The sequence below is a fragment of the Arvicola amphibius genome, chromosome 11 (assembly GCF_903992535.2).
Source record: "Arvicola amphibius chromosome 11, mArvAmp1.2, whole genome shotgun sequence".
NCBI lineage: Eukaryota > Metazoa > Chordata > Mammalia > Rodentia > Cricetidae > Arvicola > Arvicola amphibius.
The window spans coordinates 94,098,170-94,117,325 of NC_052057.2; the positions used below are offsets into that span (position 1 = coordinate 94,098,170).

Consider the following 19,156-nt stretch of genomic DNA (forward strand, 5'->3'; position numbering starts at 1 on the left):
AAATGGGCTGACCACACAGCAAACTTGCTGGTTGCTTTTCAGTGTAAAAGAAAGTTTCCTTGCTGTTTGCTTGCTAACCCGCATGACAGCTTCGTTCGCTTAAAATCTTACCCGTGTCCTATGAGTTCCAGGTGGTCTGAATTCCATTGTGAAGGTGATAGAGGACCCTGTGGGAAACAGGGCCCGCACCCTGTAAGGTCATGTGACTGTGCCTCATTTGGGTCTCAGACTTAGGGGGCCCTGGGTTAAATGCTTCTACATGCAGCGGGGACCTTACTCTGAGTCATGTAAAGATGTGTGGACTGTCAGCTTGTTGAGGGTAAGTTCAGACAGGTTTACATACTGGGGCCTCTTTCTAAACCCTGAGTGTCTCCTCGCTCCTGGTCAGCCGGAATCAGCTGCAGCTGAAATTACCTCCTACACACCTGGGCCCTTGAAGGCAAACGTGAGCTCCCAGCTGCTATAAGCTAGCGTCTGTGGTGTGGAAACGCTGTCAGTAACAGGGAGGAATGATCCACCGGCTCTTCAGACAGTCCCAGAGGCCCCTCCTCTGCCCTGGGTTCCACTCTTACCTGCAGGGTTCAGTTACAGAAAGGTGAGTTGACTGGTGGCCCATATATGGAGGTATCTCATGGCCTACAAGCCATATTCTGAGGATGCTTCCTAGCCAGGCACAGTAGCACATGCCTGTAATCCAGAACCCGAGAGGCTAAGACAGTCAGGTCTTAAATTCAAGACCAGGCTGAGCTACATGAGTTTCAGGCCAGCCTCAGCTACACAGTAAGGCCTATCTCAGAATACGTAAGTGCTGTCTCCGCCTTTCTATCCCATGTGGCAAGCAGGCTTTGCACATGCTCCTGCCTGCACACTACTCTGCCTCACTGTGGAACCCAGAACCCAGAGGAGACAACTGTCATTCTGAGTCTGGCCGCTTTTGTTTTCCGGGACAATCCCCAGTGCATCTGTCTTTCTGCAGAGGACAAAGCTTTCCTTCTTACTTATGGTTTAAATGTACACCTCCAGAATGTGAATGCCCTGGTATACACAATGCAACCTGAGTGACAGACATGCAACCCTGCAGCACCGTGTGGATGGGAGGCACAAGCGCTGGAAACTGAGGCCTGGGAATCAAACGCCCTGTTATTCAGCGACAGAATCCCAATTGTTGCATACTCAAATACTTTCCTAAAGAGCGTTCAGCACACTGACACCAGAATATGTGAGCTGGGCAAGAGCAGAACTTCGAGCTGACGTGAATGTGAGGTTAACTAATCCATTATCAACATTCTAAAGGAAAGCAGGTGACAGATGTGAGTATTTCTGCAAAGGAAACGGTGTGTGACAATATCTCAGAATTAATTAAATGCTGGCAATGGCTATCTAATCCTTGTATATTTGGGGATGTTGTTGGTTTGGCTTTTTTATTTGGTATATTTTAATCTCAGTACCCTGAAGGCACAGAATGCCAGATCTCTGTGAGTTCAAGGCCAGCCTAATCTATGTAGTGAGTTTCAGGATAGCTAAGGCTACATAAAGAGTCCAGACAGCCTTTTCCCCCTAGTGATAACAGACCATTTGGGAGATGAAGGCTAAGAGATGAATACACCTCAATACTTTGTGTCCTTTTTCTGGTTCCTCCAAGTCATTATTTATATTTTTCCCCCAAAGATCTAATTTTTAAAGTATTAATTATGTATGAATGTGCATGTGTATAAATGGGTTTGTGCACTGGGGTGCAGTACCCATGGAAGTCAGAAGAGGGCATCAGATCCCCTGGACCTATGGTTGTGAGTGGTCTGATGTGGGTGATGGGAACAAAAGTCAGGTTCACTAGAAGAGCAGCACACGCTCTTAGCCATTAAGTCACCTCTCCAGCCCTAAAAAAATCTATTTAGGGCAGAATGAAGAATGTAGGCATGGTCACCTCATCCTTCGATTGTTCTTCATTACAACTGACATTCTTACACTGTCTGATACAAGCACTCCTTGCAGTTTCTAATCAAATATTCATTTTAATATTGATATGCTAAATTAGAAATAAATGAACTGTCCTTTGCAACATCTGTTTTTCCAAGGCACACTGAGGAAACTGTATCTGGTTTGCTGTATGTTCTGTAATTCTCAAGAGCCATGACTGAAGTTGCAGTAAGACCTTTGCCTGAAGCTGACAGTACACACAGCCCCAGCTGCCCTCAGCACAGACTGTACTGTTAACACCGCACCAAATATGACCACTCCCTCTGCCCTGACATCTCTGTTTCACCGAGACACTCGGCCTGCTGAAAGCCTCCTCGTGGAGGGAAGACTACCGTAGAGCAGATTAAACGAGAGCTAGAAGCCCTCAGAACCTCAGCCACCCTGATGAAGATACTGCACGGTCCGGAGCAGGAACAAAGCATATGACCAGACTGCTTCCCCAGCCTGCATTTGAGTCTCGGGCTGGTTTTGTCACCACCCCATTAGTCGGGCCTGGCATGGCCGAGGAAAGGGTGATCAGGCATGTGCCAGCTTCCATCACCAGAGAGTACACCATACAAACCCAAATTTCCAATTCCTGAACTAACCAGCCCCCCAACGTGGGGCTGCTCAAGAATAAATAAGCTTTGTTTTGGAAAGCTGTGTGCTTTAGTTCAGGGCTGCACGGGGCACAGGCACGGCACTCAGGCGCCGGGGAGAGCGTCACCCGCCCCAGTGCTTCCTGAGGTGCTCCTTCAGCTGCGGGATGGAAGGCAGCAGCTGCTGGCACTTGTGGCAGCGAAGAGGCAGCTTCAAGAGTTCAGAAGTCCCATCTTGAACAGTCACTCTGCCAACTTCTTGAACCATCTTGATCACAGCTACAAGCAAGAAATAAGGTTCAGATCCCAGCTACTCTGGACAGCCAGTAGATGTCAAGAAAAAAGGCCAAAAACATATCAATCAACAGATGTGCTATCCTAAAGCTCACACGCTCGAAGTTAGATGTCACACTGGGAAAATGCACTTGACCAATTCTAGGTCTGAGCAACCTACCTTTGAGATGACACACTCCTTCAGGACACAGTCCATGTACCACCATTACCACCATGGCTTTCTCCAGGTGGCTCTTTGCTAAATGGTAGTTGCCCCATTAACAATGCAGCAGTACTGGTTACACAGAAAATATTCTAGGAAATGTTTACATCTCAAATATACACAGTATTCATGAAACACTGGTAACAGGAGAGAGCCCCAAACTCTTGTTCAACTCCTGACAGAAGAAAGAACTACAGAGACCCTCCTCAACCAAGAACGCTGTGAGCGTTTAGACGTGAGTACAAAGCCTCACGCACTGTAGTGTGGGCCCAGCGCTAGTGCTACTCGGTGAGACGGTAGAAACTGTAGGAGGCAGGGCCCAGCGGGAGAGAACGGGGCACTGGGGACACCCTCGAGGCTGTGCTGTGTCCCAAGTCCCCTCCCTAAGCCCCTCTCTCCTCTTCTCTCAGTCCCTGGCTACCACTAAGTGAGCAGCTTTGCTCATCACCACCCTCCCTGCCAGTGTTCTGCCTCACCTTAGCCCAGCGACAGAGCCACGCACGGGTCCTCTGAGACTACGTACGACCCTAAACACAGCTTTAACTTCTTAGGTTTTGTCGGGTATGCTGTCACTGCGACAAACAGCAAAGCCTGGCTGCGCAGGTTCCAGCAACTCTCAGATTTCAGAACCAGCTGGCACACATCTTCCCAGTCAAGAGGCTGCTAACCCAGCTCACTAGCTCCAGGACAACTGACACATCAGGCAGGCATTAACTCCTCTGCTGTCAAAAAGGAAACACTTTGGACCCCAACACACAGCTGACTGGATCCCTCCGGGATGCTCACAGCCAAGCAGCAATTCTGTAACAATGAAGCATCCGTGTTCATTTTAGGAGTGCCTATTTTATAGAGATCACTAAATGTATGTGGGTCACTTGAGGTCAGGTTGTGTCTTAGAGAAACACTGAGTCAGGTAGTAAAACATCTAATGATGGAGGAGTGTCTATGTGTTACTTTCATTATTAATAAAGATACTGCCTTGGCCCTTTAAGAGAACAGAAAATTAGGTAGGCGGAGTAGACAGAACAGAATGCTGGGTAGCAGGAGTGGGGAGACGCTTCAGGTAGTCGCCATAGTGAGTTGCCATGCTTCTCCTCTCCGAGACGGACGCAGGTTAAGATCTCTCCGGGTAAGCCACACCTCGTGGTGCTACACGGATTACTAAATATGGGTTAAAGGAAGATGTGAGAATTAACCAATAAGAGGCTACAGATAATGGGCCAGGCAGTGTTTAAAAGAATACAGTTTCCGTGTAATTATTTTGGGTAAAGCTAGCCGGGTGGCGGGACACAGCCCCGCCTTTCATTCAACAATCTAAGAAAATGAAATGAATTATTTTTTTTAAAAAAAAAAAAAAGAATACTATTTACCTTGTGATTCCAGAAAATAGTCTGTATTGAAGGAATTCCAATGTTTTTTGTTTTTAAGGCAAGGAGAATCGAAATCCTGGCTGATCACATGAAGGTGTACATGGCTAGTTGGAAGTTGAAAAACAAAACAGAATTGAGTATTAAAAACTACAGTTTAATCAAAATGACACCGAAGTAAGTGCAGGTACATAAAGTTCTGATGCTGTGTCATTACATGCAACACAGCCTTTCATTTACTTGGGAATAGTTAATGTGCTTGGGAGATAACATACGGCCCAAAGTGCTTGCCTGTCTCTGCTGACATGCTTTTTCCTGCTTCAGGGTCATGGAACACTCCTCTTGTCTGTCTTAGCCTCCAGTCTGAGCTTGATCTCGATACCTTTGATGGGTTCTGGCTGTTTGTAGGCCATTTGTCTTTCCTTTTTGCTTTTTTGAGGCCGGGTTTCTCTGAGGTCCAGGCTGGCCCTGAACTCACCACATGGCCAGGCTAGTCTTCAATTCCTGATCCTCTGCTTCTGCTTCCTGAGTGCTGGCCTTAGGTGTGAGGCCCATGCCTGGCAAGGGGTCTCTTTCAGTTTGGCTGTGTCGTGATTCCTGTGGTATCCTCGTCATGTCAGAGGTGCATGGTGTTGAGGTGACCTGTGACCCGTGGCGTTAATCTTGGTCATTTTGTTGAGGTGTTGCCTGCCAAGTTTCTTCACTCAGAGTTAGTTTTTCCTTTTTAACTGATGACTATCTTGGGGGTAATATTTTTAAGAGTATTACTATCCTGCTGTTCAAATTTAGACTCACCATTTTATTATCTATTGGTATTTTATTTTTATTTTTCATTGACTTGTTTGAGACCTCACTGTGTATCCAGTCTGCATGTTAAAAGGCTTGCATTTTGAGAGAAATAAAAACTTCAAAGGACTGAATTATAGGCAGAAGCAGAAACTTGCTCACAGGCAAGTCAGGCAGGTGCAAGATTCAGCCCACCTGCTTGGAAACATCCCACCTCCTTTGAGCCTTGAAATTACTGGACTCTCAAGTCCATGCTCATCACCGGAACCAAACCAGAGAGCACCACATCACCCAAGGCTTACCTCATGCTGGGAATGGCGTGGTAACCCAATCGGAAGCTCAGTTTGCTGGATCCAGTGAAATCTGCAATCACCTTTTCCCCCACGGTGTGCATATGTTTGAGAAGCTCAAGGTGTTCACTGGTCACAACCTTCAGACTGGAAATGGAGGTCCACGGTAAGACCAGCCAATGGTGACGGGCCTTGGGATATTTGTCCTTAATCACCACCACCAGATCATCTTTGTAGACCTAGCAGAAAGCACACAAGAAGGGAAGAGATGTCAGCTGAGGACCTCTGTGCATGCGTAGTCCACTTACTGACAAAACCTTGTGCAAAGAGTTTTAGGAAGCGAGAGCAGACACTGATAGCATCACATAACTACACAGTGGAGAATCCAGGGTTCCAACCCAAATCACAGACACTAGAGCCTGTGTTTTCAAACACCACACTTGGTAGGATATAGAGAAGATACACAGTACAATAGAGGTCTCGAGGCCTCCATGTTAAATCTCCACAGGGAGAGTTCAACTGCAGCCTCTCCAACACAGACCTGAATCCATTTGTGTAGATTTCAAGAAGCCCTAACTGAAGCGAGCCTCGAAGGCTCCTCCAAGGATGACGGCTGTTACTACAGTCACCACACCTTATCTGATGGTCAACAATGCTTGGGTCAGCACAACTTTTTTTAACATTTATTACTTATTTGGGAAAATCATAGAGGACAATTTAAGGAGTTGGTTCTCTCCTTCTACCATGTTGGTTCCAAGAACCGAACTCACTTTAGGAATCCGCCTTGGCAGCAAGCACCCTCCCCAACTAAGCCAGCCTGCTGGTACAGCTAGTAATAGCAGACAAAATCTGAAGAAGTAAGCTTCTCTCCAAGGACCTCCAGGTACTACTTTTAAAACTTTTATAAAACAACTTTATTGTAACAAACTCACATAAAAAACCATCTCGCAGCTAGATTAAGACAGCCACTCAAACACTTGCCTATCACCAAATACATCTCGGTGAACTTTTCTTTTTCTTTTTTTTTTTTTTTCGAGACAGGGTTTCCCTGTAGTTTCTAGAGCCTGTCCTGGAACTAGCTCTTTTAGACCAGGCTGGCCTCGAACTCAGAGATCCGCCTGCCTCTGCCTCCCAAGTGCTGGGATTAAAGGCGTGCACCACCACTGCCCAGCCTCGGTGAACTTTTCTATACTTAGAACAGCCACTCTAAAGCTGCGGAGCATCACTTAGGGCTTAACAACTTCATTATCACTTACAATCTTATGCACTCATCTGCCACAAAAAAAAAAAAAAAAAAAAAAACAACTCTGAGTTTCAGGACACCAAGGGCTATATAAGAGACCCTGTGTCAATAAAAGGAAGGAAGGAGAGAAGAAGGGAGGGAGGGAGAGAGAGAGGGAGGGAGGGAGGGAGGGAGGAGGCTAGAGAGATGACTCAGTGGTTAAGAGCACTGGTGGCTTTGTTTGTCATAAACAGAACCTGGAAACAACCTAAATGCCCCTAGACCAAAGAATGGTTAAGGAAAATGTGGTACATTTACACAATGGAGCACTACACAGCAGAAAAAAAAATGACAACAGCTTGAATTTTGCAGGAAAATGGATGGAGCTAGAAAACATTATTTTGAGTGAGGTAATCCAGACACAGAAAGACAATTATCACATGTACTCACTCACAGGTGGTTTTTAAACATAAAAAAAGCCTGCCTACAAACCACAATCCCAGAGAACTTAGACAACAATGAGGACACTCAGAGAGTCTTACATAGATCTAATCTACATGGGAAGTAGAAAGTAGAAAAAGGCAAGATCTCCTGAGTAAATTGGGAGCATGGGGACCTTGGGAGGATTGAAGGGGGAAGGGATAGGCAGGGAGGGAAGCAGAGAAAAACATAGAGCTCAGTAAATATCAATAAAAAAAATAAGAAAAAGAGCACTGGCTGCTCTTCCAGAGGATCCAGGTTTGATTCCCAGCACCTATATGATGGCTCCCAGTTATCTGTAACCCAGTCCTTCTGGCCTCCTCACGCACCAGGCACATACAAGGGACACAGATATACATGCAGGCAAAACGCCCTGCACACTAAAATAAATCAATAAAATTTTTTCAAAAAGAAAACGAAAAATGAAATCACAAAATCTACAGGAAAATGGATGGACTTAGAAAGTATATTAAGCAAGGTAACCCAAAATCAGGAAGAAAAAAACCCATGTTCTCCTTCGTAAGTAGCTCCTAGCCTACAATGCATGCATGTGTTATGTGTGCGTATGGACAGGAACTCAAGAAAGGGTAGTGTGAAGTCATATGATGGACACACTGCAGGCAAAGGACACGGGTCTAGTGACCATTCTAGGACCCATGTGGAAGCCCTGTTCTCACAGAAAAGTTCAGTGATCAGAACCCAGAATCCTTTGGCTTCATTTATTTACAAAAAATTCTGTAGAATGGTCATGTACAACATGACAGACACTTAAATTATACAATTTTATTCTGACCTGCATTTTAGGATCCTTCATAGAAATCTTCAAGCCTTGACTCCAGTGGCCCACTGATTCCTAAATAAGACAGACAATGTAAATATAATGCCAGTAATTAAATGTAGTTACTGCTGCATGAGAGCAAAGTCCAAAGATAACATGGAAGGAATGTTAGTATTTGAGAATGGAGCTTCCTTTACCTCAGTCTACTGCCCTTTAGAACCACAAGCCTCCCTGTTGTCTTCCTATTTTTAGAACGGGGAGTAGACGGAGGCCTATGAGGAACTCTGTCCTCTGTGCAAAGATTGCTGTCCTGAATAAGAGCAGCTGCGATTACCTAAACAAGACTTTCACAAGACTGGGCCAAATAACCTTCCCTTGTTGGGGGATGGGGAGGGTTCCTGGGAGGCTCCTGAGGCTCCTCCCCTCCCAGAGGATACACAAGCAGCTCACACTGCTGGAGAGAGAGACTGCTCTTTGACGGGGTAGTCACCCATAAGCTGCCCATGCTCCTGTAAGCACAATGAAAACTCACTAGTTCAGCAAGTTAGACGTGGGTGGAATGGCTGCTCTATCATTAGTGCCCTATCCAGGGTGAACAGGCGTTTGTTCACACCTCCCCAGGAAAAGCTCCACACAGCCAAAACTGCCCTCTCACACTACAGCTGCAGCCCAGCCAAGCTTCTGTTCTGACATCAACACGTGAACTGCCTGTCTATGAAGTGCTGCAGTGTTAGTCAACAGTTCGACAAGCAAATGACCCATTTTAGTGTTCAACGTTAACCACACTATTATGGGAAGTGAATGAATGTGTAACAAGTGCACCAAGTCCTGATGAATGTGTGTTGTTGACATGACCAGTCCTGACAAGGACCTCAGCGCCTAGACCCAAGGAAATGGCAAAGCCTTCCTGGGGTCTAAGCACCAGTGTTCACGAATGCCTGACAGGGGATGCAGACACTATCAAGCACAGTTTCCTCCTCCCAGATGTTTACAGCCCGAGACTGCGCCCTTCTGAGGCCTCCTTGTTCAGCTATGAACGATCAATTGTTCAGCTATGTATGATCCTCAATTCAGATGTACAGAGTAATCACACTGAGTTTCTGGGCTGCTGCTGAAGGTACATCTCCACTAGAAAGAACAGCCCACCCAATCCCAGCTCTTCTGTATGTGTGTCTGTCCTTTCTTCATTCCCCTGTTGCCCCAGTTAGGTCAATCCCAAGGCCGTGCAGAGTGCGATACAATGCCATTACTGCCTGCACCATCTTCCTTCAAGTGGTTGACCCCAGGAATTTAATAGGAAAGCACATAAAGGGACATTCACCAAGTGATTTTCAGGCCACAAACAAGTGACTCTTTCATCACGGTTAACAACCCTCATTATGACTAATACCACCTCACCCGTGTCCGAGCTTTATAGCGTACAAAACAATTACGCAGTATATATTCATTTCATCTCCACATCACCTATCAACCACACTATTCTCACCTCTCTGGTGGCTCCATCCTTGCTCCTCTTAGAAGGCCCAGCGCACTGGCTGGGGCTGCTCTCAGGTGCTAGCCCTGTCCCGGACTCAGTGTCCTGAGCAGCACCCATCTCTTCACCATCACAGTCTGGCCTCTTTCTCTTCTTTTGTGTTTCTAGGTCTAGGTCAGGACTCTTTGCTACTTCCTCAAACTCTACAATATATGGATAAAGTTCATTCACCATGTGGAGAACCTGGCCAGGCTGCAGCTTCATCTCTTGGTCCTTCCCAATGATGACGGAGTCAATGCTGCTGGGATTGACCCCCACCTGTGGACACACAGCCATCATGTAAGAATAAGAGCAACAATGCCATCAGTGCTAGAGCGGCTGCTGGATTAACATTTCCTGTCCCATCAGCTGCCTGCAGTTCCCTCCATCACTAGCTGACACAGTCTAAAGCAACAGCTAAGAAGACCATCAAGTAATAAATGGACATCCAAGCCACAAACACACATACCTGCTTTACTTTGACATATCTCTTGTTACATTCTGCTTTCAACTGGACTGAAAGACATAAGAAAACATTAAGCACAGATGCAACCAAAACCAGGTACTCTGTTTTCCCTGAAAGACAACTAAAAGCCCGACTGCTGCAGGCAGTCAAAGATGAGCCTGATCTGTGTGTGCCCAGGCCTACAATTTCTAACAGCTTCAAACGCTTCCATAAAATGTCCCTCAGTGAGCTGGGCATGGTGGCACACGCCTGTAACCCCAGACTTGAGAAGTAGAGTCAAGATCAGGAATTCAAGACTAGCCTTGGCTGCATAGCCAATGTGTGTGATTAGTCTGGAATATGTAAAAAATATCTTAAACCCCATTTCTCACCCACAAAAATAATTTCTATCAGTGCATGTACTCCCTTAGCTACTGCTAAAAACCTGGGGTGAGGGGGAGATGGATGGAGAAATGGCTCATTGGCTAAGAGTATTTTTGTTGTTATATTTCCAGAGACCTGAGTTTGGTTCCCACCACCCACACTGGACAGTTCATTACTACCTTTGACCCCAGTTCCAGGGGAATCTGATGCTTCTGGCCTCCACAAGGAAGTGTACTTAAATACACCCACACAGAGACACACATATAATTTTAAAAAATAATAAAAATAAATCTTAAAAGCAAACAAATGCTTAATATCTTTCCCTTTTTAGGTTGGTTGGGGTGGGTCACACCTTTAAATCCCAGCACTTGAGAAGCAGAAACATATGATCTCTGAGTTCAAGGCCAGCCTGGTCCGTACAGTGAGTTCCAGGACAACCAGGACTACATAGTGAGACCCTGTCTCACAAAAATAAATATAAAAAACTTGGAAGCAGCTTTCATGAATCCCTGCAGCTCTGACAGAACCCTAGCCAGCTCAGGACCACAGACTCCACCAACAGGAGGAAAACTCCTATTTCATGGTTAGATAAGACTTCTACTACTAGGAAGAAAAAAAAATCTATCAAGAGTCGGGGCTGGGGCCGGGCAGTGGTGGCGCACGCCTTTAATCCCAGCACTCGGGAGGCAGAGGCAGGCGGATCTCTGTGAGTTCGAGACCAGCCTGATCTACAAGAGCTAGTTCCAGGACAGGCTCCAAAGCCACAGAGAAACCCTGTCTCGAAAAACCAAAAAAAAAAAAAAAAGAGTCGGGGCTGAAGCTAAGTAAACGGCTTGCCTGACATGAGCCTCAGTGGTAGGGAACATTACTGCCAAGTGACTTCAACAGAGAAAGAGGTAAAAGATATGTCTGTTCTTGGAAAACAGAAGCTCAAGCTGGGCTGATGGAATGGAAAGAATGTTCTAGAAAGAGCACTACAGGGCTGGACAGTACGTGAAAGAAGGCAACTTCAAGCACTCGTGTTCAGATAAGTCGAAAAAGCATGTGGGGTCGAGACAGGGAACAGGAAGAGCCACCACAGCCACTCAGTAGTAGGGACGGGCAGAGAGCTGGTGAGCCCCATACCCCTACACTTGCTGCTGGGAGGGGGAACAGGCAGAAGCAGCAGCAGTTGGTATCCTGGACCTACTCAGCTCAACACTCCAGCACACTTGGACGAACTCATACAGAAAAGTCCATACTCAGTGCTGCAGACTCCAAGTCCAAACCTTAGGGTTATGGGGACACACTGCAGGCAAGGGTAAGCATGCCCACGGTGTGTGTGTGTGTGTGTGTGTGTGTGTGTGTGTGTGTGTACCCGCAGCTCTTCCCTTAAAACATATGATCTAGCCTCTGGGTAAGGGAGTATGTAAGGGCTGGCACCATCCCCATAGCATCTCAGACACAGTTCCAGCTTGGAGAGTCCAGAATGTCTTGCTGCTCAATGCATAACCCCTGGGCAAAGCAGAGTCCAAGACTCAATCCTGCCACTTCAAGGTAGCAGGATGGCAGCCACCTGTTCCCATCCCTTACCTGAACCTGCCTTAAGTGTTACTGCATGGTGAAGGCAAAATCCAGGGTGAGCCAGCCCTGGTGTTAGCTAAAAGAACACAATTTATGAGCCTTGTGTTGGGGATATAATAGGTTTTCCAGCAAGGGCCAGGCGGTGGTAGTACCCGCCTTTAATACTAGCACTTGGGAAGCAGAGGCAAGCAGATCCCTGTGAGTTCAAGGCCAGCCTGGTCTACACAGCAAATTCCAGGACAAGCTCCAAAGCTACAGAGAAACCCTGTCTCAAAAATAAAGGGGGGGGGGGGGGGAAATAGGTTTTCCATCAAGAACAGCAGGAAATGTGGATCGCTGGTTATCATTATCCCCCATAACTAAACAGTCATCTCGACATCCCAATGACCAGTTAGTTACCTTGCTGTCGGGAACATTTCTTATCTGTGATCTTGGTCTCTGGGCTTCGACCAATCACAACTGCTTCCAAATGGGGAAGTCTGATTCGCTGATGCTGGCTGTCCTGTCTCACCAACCAGCACACCCGCATCATGGCTCTGAAAACAAAAGAGGATCATGGGAGAACAAGTCACCCAAGCCATGCCCTCCTCACCACATACATGACTGTGAGGATGCTCCCAGAAGCAGGTGACTTCCCCTTCCTGGTCCCCGCTTCCTCACCTATAAAGCTATGATAATGACAGGACTCGGAGGCTGCTGAGCATTAACGAGATAATGCAGGTAAATATTTACCTCTACTAATCATGCTACGCATTCAAATGTGTGTTACACGTTTGTTGATGCCCCATGCTGGGCATTAGGTTACATGCAGAGGGTCCCTGAGAACTGAGAAACCCACGGAGCTTCGAGTAGGGCTTATGAGCAGACAATTCATACACTGGTTACCGTGATACAAATACAAGCACTGTGAGAGAGGAACCAAACATGGCATAGCCCGGGATAGGGCTGACCCGTGAGAGTACTAAGAAAGGCTTCGTGAAGAAGGGGTGTATGCAGGGTGTGGGGCTGGGAAGGAGTGTGCCTGTTAGAGAACCAAGAACTAAACAAGGAAGATGTGGACCAGGAGAGACGGCTGAGCAGTAAGAGCACTTGCAGCTCTTCCAGAGGACTCATGTCTGGTTCCCAGCACCCACATCGTGGTCATAACCCTCTATAACTCCAAATCTAGGGAATCTCATGCTCTTCCGACCTCCATGGGAACTACACATATGGCTCACAGTTATACAAGTAAAACACTCACAGACATAAATCTTTTTTTTTTTTTTTTTTTTTGGTTTTTCGAGACAGGGTTTCCCTGTAGTTTCTAGAGCCTGTCCTGGAGCTAGCTCTTGTAGACCAGGCTGGCCTCGAACTCAGAGATCCGCCTGCCTCTGCCTCCCGAGTGCTGGGATTAAAGGCGTGCGCCACCACCGCCCGGCCACAGACATGAATCTTAAAGAAAAGTTCTTCAGATCTCTGGTGTCTTTATACGGTGTCTTTTTTTTTAAATATTTATTTATTTTGTATACAATATTCTATCTACATGTATGCCTGCAGGCCAGAAGAGGGCACCAGATCTCATTACAGATGGTTGTGAGCCACCATGTGGTTGCTGGTAATTGAACTCAAGACCTTTGGAAGAGCAGGCAATGCTCTTAACCACTGAGCCATCTCTCCAGCCCTTTATATGGTGTTTTATATATTAAGTTTCTCTCTCTCTCTCTCTCTCTCTCTCTCTCTCTCTCTCTCTCTCTCTCTCTCTCTCTCTCTCTCTCACTCTCTCCCCTCTCTCCCTCTTCCCCCCCCCCTCTCCCCTCTCTCCCCTCTCTCCCTCCCCCCACTCTCTCTCTCATTTGGAGGGGAGGGACGCTGAAGCCATGGCTTTGCACATGTAAGAAGTATTGTCCCACTGAACTACATTCCTAGCCCTCACTAGAGAGAATGTGCTCATGTATGTGTGTGCCTGTCAGTATGTGAACCACACGTATGCAATGCCTGCAGAAGCCAGAAATGACATGGAAAAGCCCCGGAACTAGAGCTACAAGCCACTGCGAGCCACTATATAGGAGCAAATGCACTAACTGCTAAGCCATCTCCCTAGTGCCGCTCCTTTTCTTTTTCTTTCTCGTCAGGGTCTCCTTCAGCACTGGCTGGCAAGGAACCCACTGTACATAGTGCTGGCCTCTGTCTCCCACATACCACATCTCAAGCCAGCCAAGACTGTATAGTGAGATCCTGCCTCAAAAACAGGAGGAGGAAGACAAATCCAGGAGATGCACTCATCTTTGGGTGCCATTTGGAAACTGGCAAAGGAGTGAAGAGATGTATCAAACCAAAGCCTTCTGATCCAGCCAGACACGGCACATGACTTCAGCCCAGCACTATGGAGGCAAAGGCAGGCAGACCTCTATGAGGTCTAAGGCAACCTTGTGTACTTAACAAGGTCCAGAATGGCTAAGGCTACATGAGACTATTTCAAATAAAAAAAAAAAAAAAATGGGGGGCGGTGTCCTAATTTGGAAGACGTATTAGACAAAACAGAGAATTTAGAGGAAGATACTATTTAGAAATGGAGGGGATGAAACCGGAGAGACAGCTCAAAGGTCTACAGCACAGACCACTCTTGGACAGACACCAATCTGTTTCTTTGCACGTAAGTTGGGCAGCTTCAACTGCCTGTAATCCCAGCTCCAGGGGATCTGACCCCTGCAACCTCTGTGGGCACCTGGGTCACATGTACCACCCCCCAGCCCTGCAAATACTCACATAATTAAAAACAATAAATCTTGTTTCTCTTGAAAAAGAGAGAGAAGGAGCAACTTCATATTGGTTCCCTTGGCTATTGTTTGGTTAAGGGGTAGTGAGTTTTGGGGTTTTTTATTTTGTTTTGTTTTTTGTATGTTTGCTTGTTTGGAGTGGGACTGTCTTTTGTGAGAGGTGAAGGATATGTATTGGGGACCAAACCAGGGACCCTGCCCTTTCTAAACAGGCAGTCTACCACTCAGCTAAATCCCCAGTCCTGAATTTTACGTTAGAACACAATCTCTGGCATGGCTTGTGAAGATCCAAGAGTTAAGGTGAGATACACAAGTAGGAAGCTCAGGAGAATGGATGAACTGAACATATTTGACAGACATGAGTGTGTCATAGAAGTTGAAGCCAAAAAAAAAAAAAAAAAAAAGAGGTGACCCAGGAGGACAGAAGAGAGGATCAGGGCAAAGCTAGGAGTGGGTTTCAAGATGTCTCCCCAACCTATAGAGCAGTGGTTCCCAGCCTGATGCTGTGACCCTTTCATATAGTTCCTCATGCTGTGGTGACCCCTGCCCATACAATTATTTTTTGCTGCTACTTCATAACTATAACTTTGCAACTGTTATGAATTGTAATGTAAATATCTGACATGTGACCCCTGTGGAAGGGCCCTTCGACCCCAAAAGGGGTCATGACCCACAGGTTGAGAACCGCCGCTCCAGGACCTTATCAATGCTCAAGTTTCTAATACTTCAGGGAAATCTTGCCTCCTCCCCAAGCAGCTCACAGGCCTTTTTAGTCAAGTGCCGTATTCAGAAACAAAGAACAAATAAACCATATTCTCAAAAACAAGAATATTGTCACCATCTGCAAAAACAAGACAGTACAAGGCAGAATGAGCTAGAGGTACAAGCTCCCAGGAATTGATTAGGTGAGCACAAGCAGGCCAGGAGGCTCAAAGTCCTCTGTCAGTCAGAACGGTTCAGAAACCACCCAGTCAGAGAAGGCCGGGAGCCAAGGGGACCCAGTCGTCAGGAAGAACCAGGAGAGGCGTCTCACATTAAAGAGTACAAGTGACAGCAGAGATTCCCACATTCTGGGCTGTACCAGAGATGCCGCCTCAACAGTGGGCAAAATGAATGCAAGAACAGCAGGATGAGAATCTGAGCTCCAACAGAATCAGCAGGAGACAACTGCCAACTTTCACACTCCAGAGGCAGACGAAACAGCAGAAGCCCAAGAACACCTGGCCAGCAGGTACGTGTAGGCAGGAGAGTGCAGAAAGCTAGGCTAAGACACTAGTCCAGAAACCACTACTATAACAGAGGCCAGAAGTCCAAAAGACAACTCAACAGGTCTCTGAGAGGAGTCGATATGCATATAGAGTCAGCTGTTGTTCATCTAAGACCCTAAACCTGGGCCCAGCTCTGACGGTACTAGAGGCAGGTCCCATTCACAATGCTATGTTCCATGGGGCGTCTGCTTATACCTGCTACGAACTGACAGATGGACAGGTGACAGACAGAGAAGTGAAGCATGTCCTCACTGGGCATTGAGAAACAGGTCACGTGACTGACTGCTCCCTCTGCCAAAGAAGCCGACAGACAGCGCAGCCTCTGAGAGGCTCCAATAGACAGCTAGGAACATGACGAGACAATGGAAACAGCCCTCCTTTCTACCTCAAATGCGTACACATTTTATCCCTGAAGTTCTTACGTGGTGATGTCCCGACACACTACCCCCTGGGGAGCTGATGCAGTGACTGCTCAATGCTAACACAGCAAACCTTAAACAGCAGGTTGGCCCAGCTTACAGGAATGAATGACTTTGGAATACAGGGAATATAGCCAGGTGGTGAGGGCACAGACCTTTAATTCCAGTATTCGGGGAGGCAGAGGCAAGTGGATCTCTGTGAGTTTGAGGCCAGTCTAGTCTACAGAGTAAATTTCAGAACAGCCAGAGATATGCAGAGAAACCCTGTTGTCGAAAAACAACAACAAAAAAAAGGCCTTCAGAAATAACCTACTGCAGCACAGCTTCTGAGTAAGTTATTCTAAACAGGTTTTCTGGGGTTGACTTCTCCTCCTCTCCTTCCTAAAAACCCCAGTCTTTGTCAGATGTCAGGTCCCATCATCTTTCTTGAACATCTTACTTCACACAGTACGACTCCTGTCACAGTTCTGGTAGCCTTGGGGACAGACTCCCCACTGCCTCCCCTTTAAGAAACATGGAAGGAAGATCGATCGCGGGAGACCCACGTCCTAGGATCCCAGGTGCTCAGCATAACTTAGGCGCTACTCCGAGGCAGGCCCTGTGCTAACTGTCCCATCTACACTGTCTTGCTTTCACTCTACGGAAAATGAAGATTTAGACAAGCCAGTGCCTCGTCCAGTAACAACGACACTGTGTGCCAGAGATAGAATTTGAACTCCTTCCAAAGAATAGCTTCTTAACCATCAGTGATACTGTTTGGGGCTCACTCAATCAATCAAAATTATTTTATGCCAGCCAGCAGGTGGTGGTGGCGCACGCCTTTAATCCCAGGACTCAGGAGGCAGAGGCAGGTGGATCTCTGTGAGTTCGAGGCCAGCCTAGGCTAGAAGAGCTAGTTCCAGGACAGGCTCCAAAGCTACAGAGAAACCCTGTCTCGAAAAACAAAAAAAAAAAAATTATTTTATGCCTATGAGTTTCATGATATTCTAGCATGAGATTCAATCAAAAGCTAATACGTATGCCCTGCCTTCAAAAGCCTCCGAGCTCAGAGAAGACCCAGAAATAATTATAACCCATGTGGTACAATTTGTTTGTAGGAAAGTATTATGGAAACACAAACCTTTAGAGGACCATGTGAAGTGTGGTTTCCTGGAGATGAAAGCAGTCTTGTACACTTGGTTAATTTGGTAGAAGCAGGCAGCTTAATTGAGCAATAAGAAGCAGAAAATGGAATTAGGAAGACATTTCTAGGCAAAGGAAACAGCAAGGGCAAACACACAAAGGCAAAGCACCCTGTGCATGGAAGCTCAAACTGAAGGCAGAGAAGGGACTGGGGACCCCAACAAGATCTAGATAATGCAAAGCCACAGGTGACTGGCTGACAAGCTGAAAATTTGCAAGTTTCAGTAGATCTTTTTAATTCAGTAGACAATGAATATTGGTTCAAAGAGTGGGGGGAAGAACAAATATATGAGCAGACAAATCAATAATGACCAAGTAGGAATTGAACAAAATTTCTTTACAAAGATCATCGTAAAGATTTCTATGATGGGGCTGAAGAGATGGCTCAGCAGTTAAGAGCACTGACTGCTCTCCCAGAGGTCCTTGAGTTCAATTCCCAGCAACCACGGGGCAGCTCACAAACATCTGTATGGGGCCTGTGGACCTCTTCTGGCCTGCAAACATACATGCTGATAGAACACTCTTGCATAAAACACACACACACACAGATTTCTGTGACAAAGGGCTGTAATCTCAGTACTCAGGAGGCACAGCAGGATAGCCGAAGTTTGACACCAGACTAATCTACATACTGTGACTCATCTTGAAAAAGAAAATTTGCCCAGACCCAGTGGCAAATACCTGTATCCCATCACTGGGAAGTGGAGACGGGGGATCAAGAATTTGAGGCCAGCAGGACTACATGATACCTGGTCTCAAATTAAGAGGGGGGTTAGAGAGGGGCTCTAAGAAGTCCCCAATATATGTCAAATTCTCGAAAGTAATTCCCCATCAATTCCAAACGAATGGAATTTGAAATACCCCTGCTTTGTTGACCCACAGTTTCCGCACTGTTTGAAAGGCCTCGCTGCTTCGAGCATTCCTAAGGCCTGCTGAGGACACAGCTAGAGCAAACACCTCAAGTTACACTAGGAGGGCGTTTTTGGCAAAAAAAAAAAAAAAAAAAACCACTTTCCCGACAAGCTGAACGGCCCCGCTGGCATGCCAGCGTCTGCTGTTATCTATAAATCTTTTCATGCTGATTTTGCAGCCAACTAGGTTCGGGAGTGAGGCGGGGAGGGGGGGGGGTAGGGCCAGTGGACCACTGGGGCGGAGACTAACACGCTTTCTCCTGAAACACGCCCACAGGACCGGGACGAAAGGGAGGAGCCCGGTCCGCCCAGAAGGACGCCTCGGACTCGACGCTCGAGGTCACCGCTCTGGGTTAGCAGCTCGGGCCGAACGCCCGCGGCCACTTCTAACCCAACCAGCAGGGGAGGCAGGCAGACCACCACCTTACCTCGACTGCAGACACCCACAAACCCGCTGCCGACTCCTCTGCGCCTCGCCTCTTCCGGTGCCGAAAGATGACGTCATAAAAGGCTGCCTGTCTCTCTCTGAGGCATCTGACTGTCACTGCCTTCCGGAGAGATTTCAGGGAGCAATCTTCTGTGGCTTATATACGCAGCCATGTCGTCTCTTGGCACTTCCTCCTCAGGAAGCTTGCTGCATTTTAAGGCCATCTTTGAAAGGGAAGGAAAGAAAGAGGTTGGAGGTAGTGAGGCAAAACTCATTCTGTGGCCCAAATTGGCCTTGAACTCGCGAAAATCCTC

The 19,156-nt window shown here is 46.9% G+C and overlaps 1 protein-coding gene across 2 annotated transcripts; it reads right to left on the reverse strand.

The window, feature by feature from the left end:
* Nucleotides 1-1,992: 1,992 nt before the first annotated feature.
* On the reverse strand, nt 1,993-18,954 carry Aptx (aprataxin). Of its 2 annotated transcripts, XM_038348197.1 has the most exons (9): nt 18,844-18,896; nt 17,443-17,523; nt 12,279-12,415; nt 9,957-10,003; nt 9,461-9,766; nt 7,990-8,049; nt 5,507-5,733; nt 4,422-4,525; nt 1,993-2,834 (listed from the first exon to the last, which is right to left on the reverse strand). In XM_038348197.1, exons 3-9 carry the CDS (start codon nt 12,409-12,411, stop codon nt 2,680-2,682), a joined length of 1,032 nt encoding a protein of 343 aa, XP_038204125.1. In that variant the 5' UTR covers nt 12,412-12,415; nt 17,443-17,523; nt 18,844-18,896; the 3' UTR covers nt 1,993-2,679. The 2 variants fall into 2 exon arrangements, with proteins under 2 accessions (XP_038204125.1, XP_038204124.1); XM_038348196.1 differs by lacking the exon at nt 17,443-17,523 and having other exon boundaries at nt 18,844-18,954.
* Between the last annotated feature and the right edge of the window lie 202 nt (nt 18,955-19,156).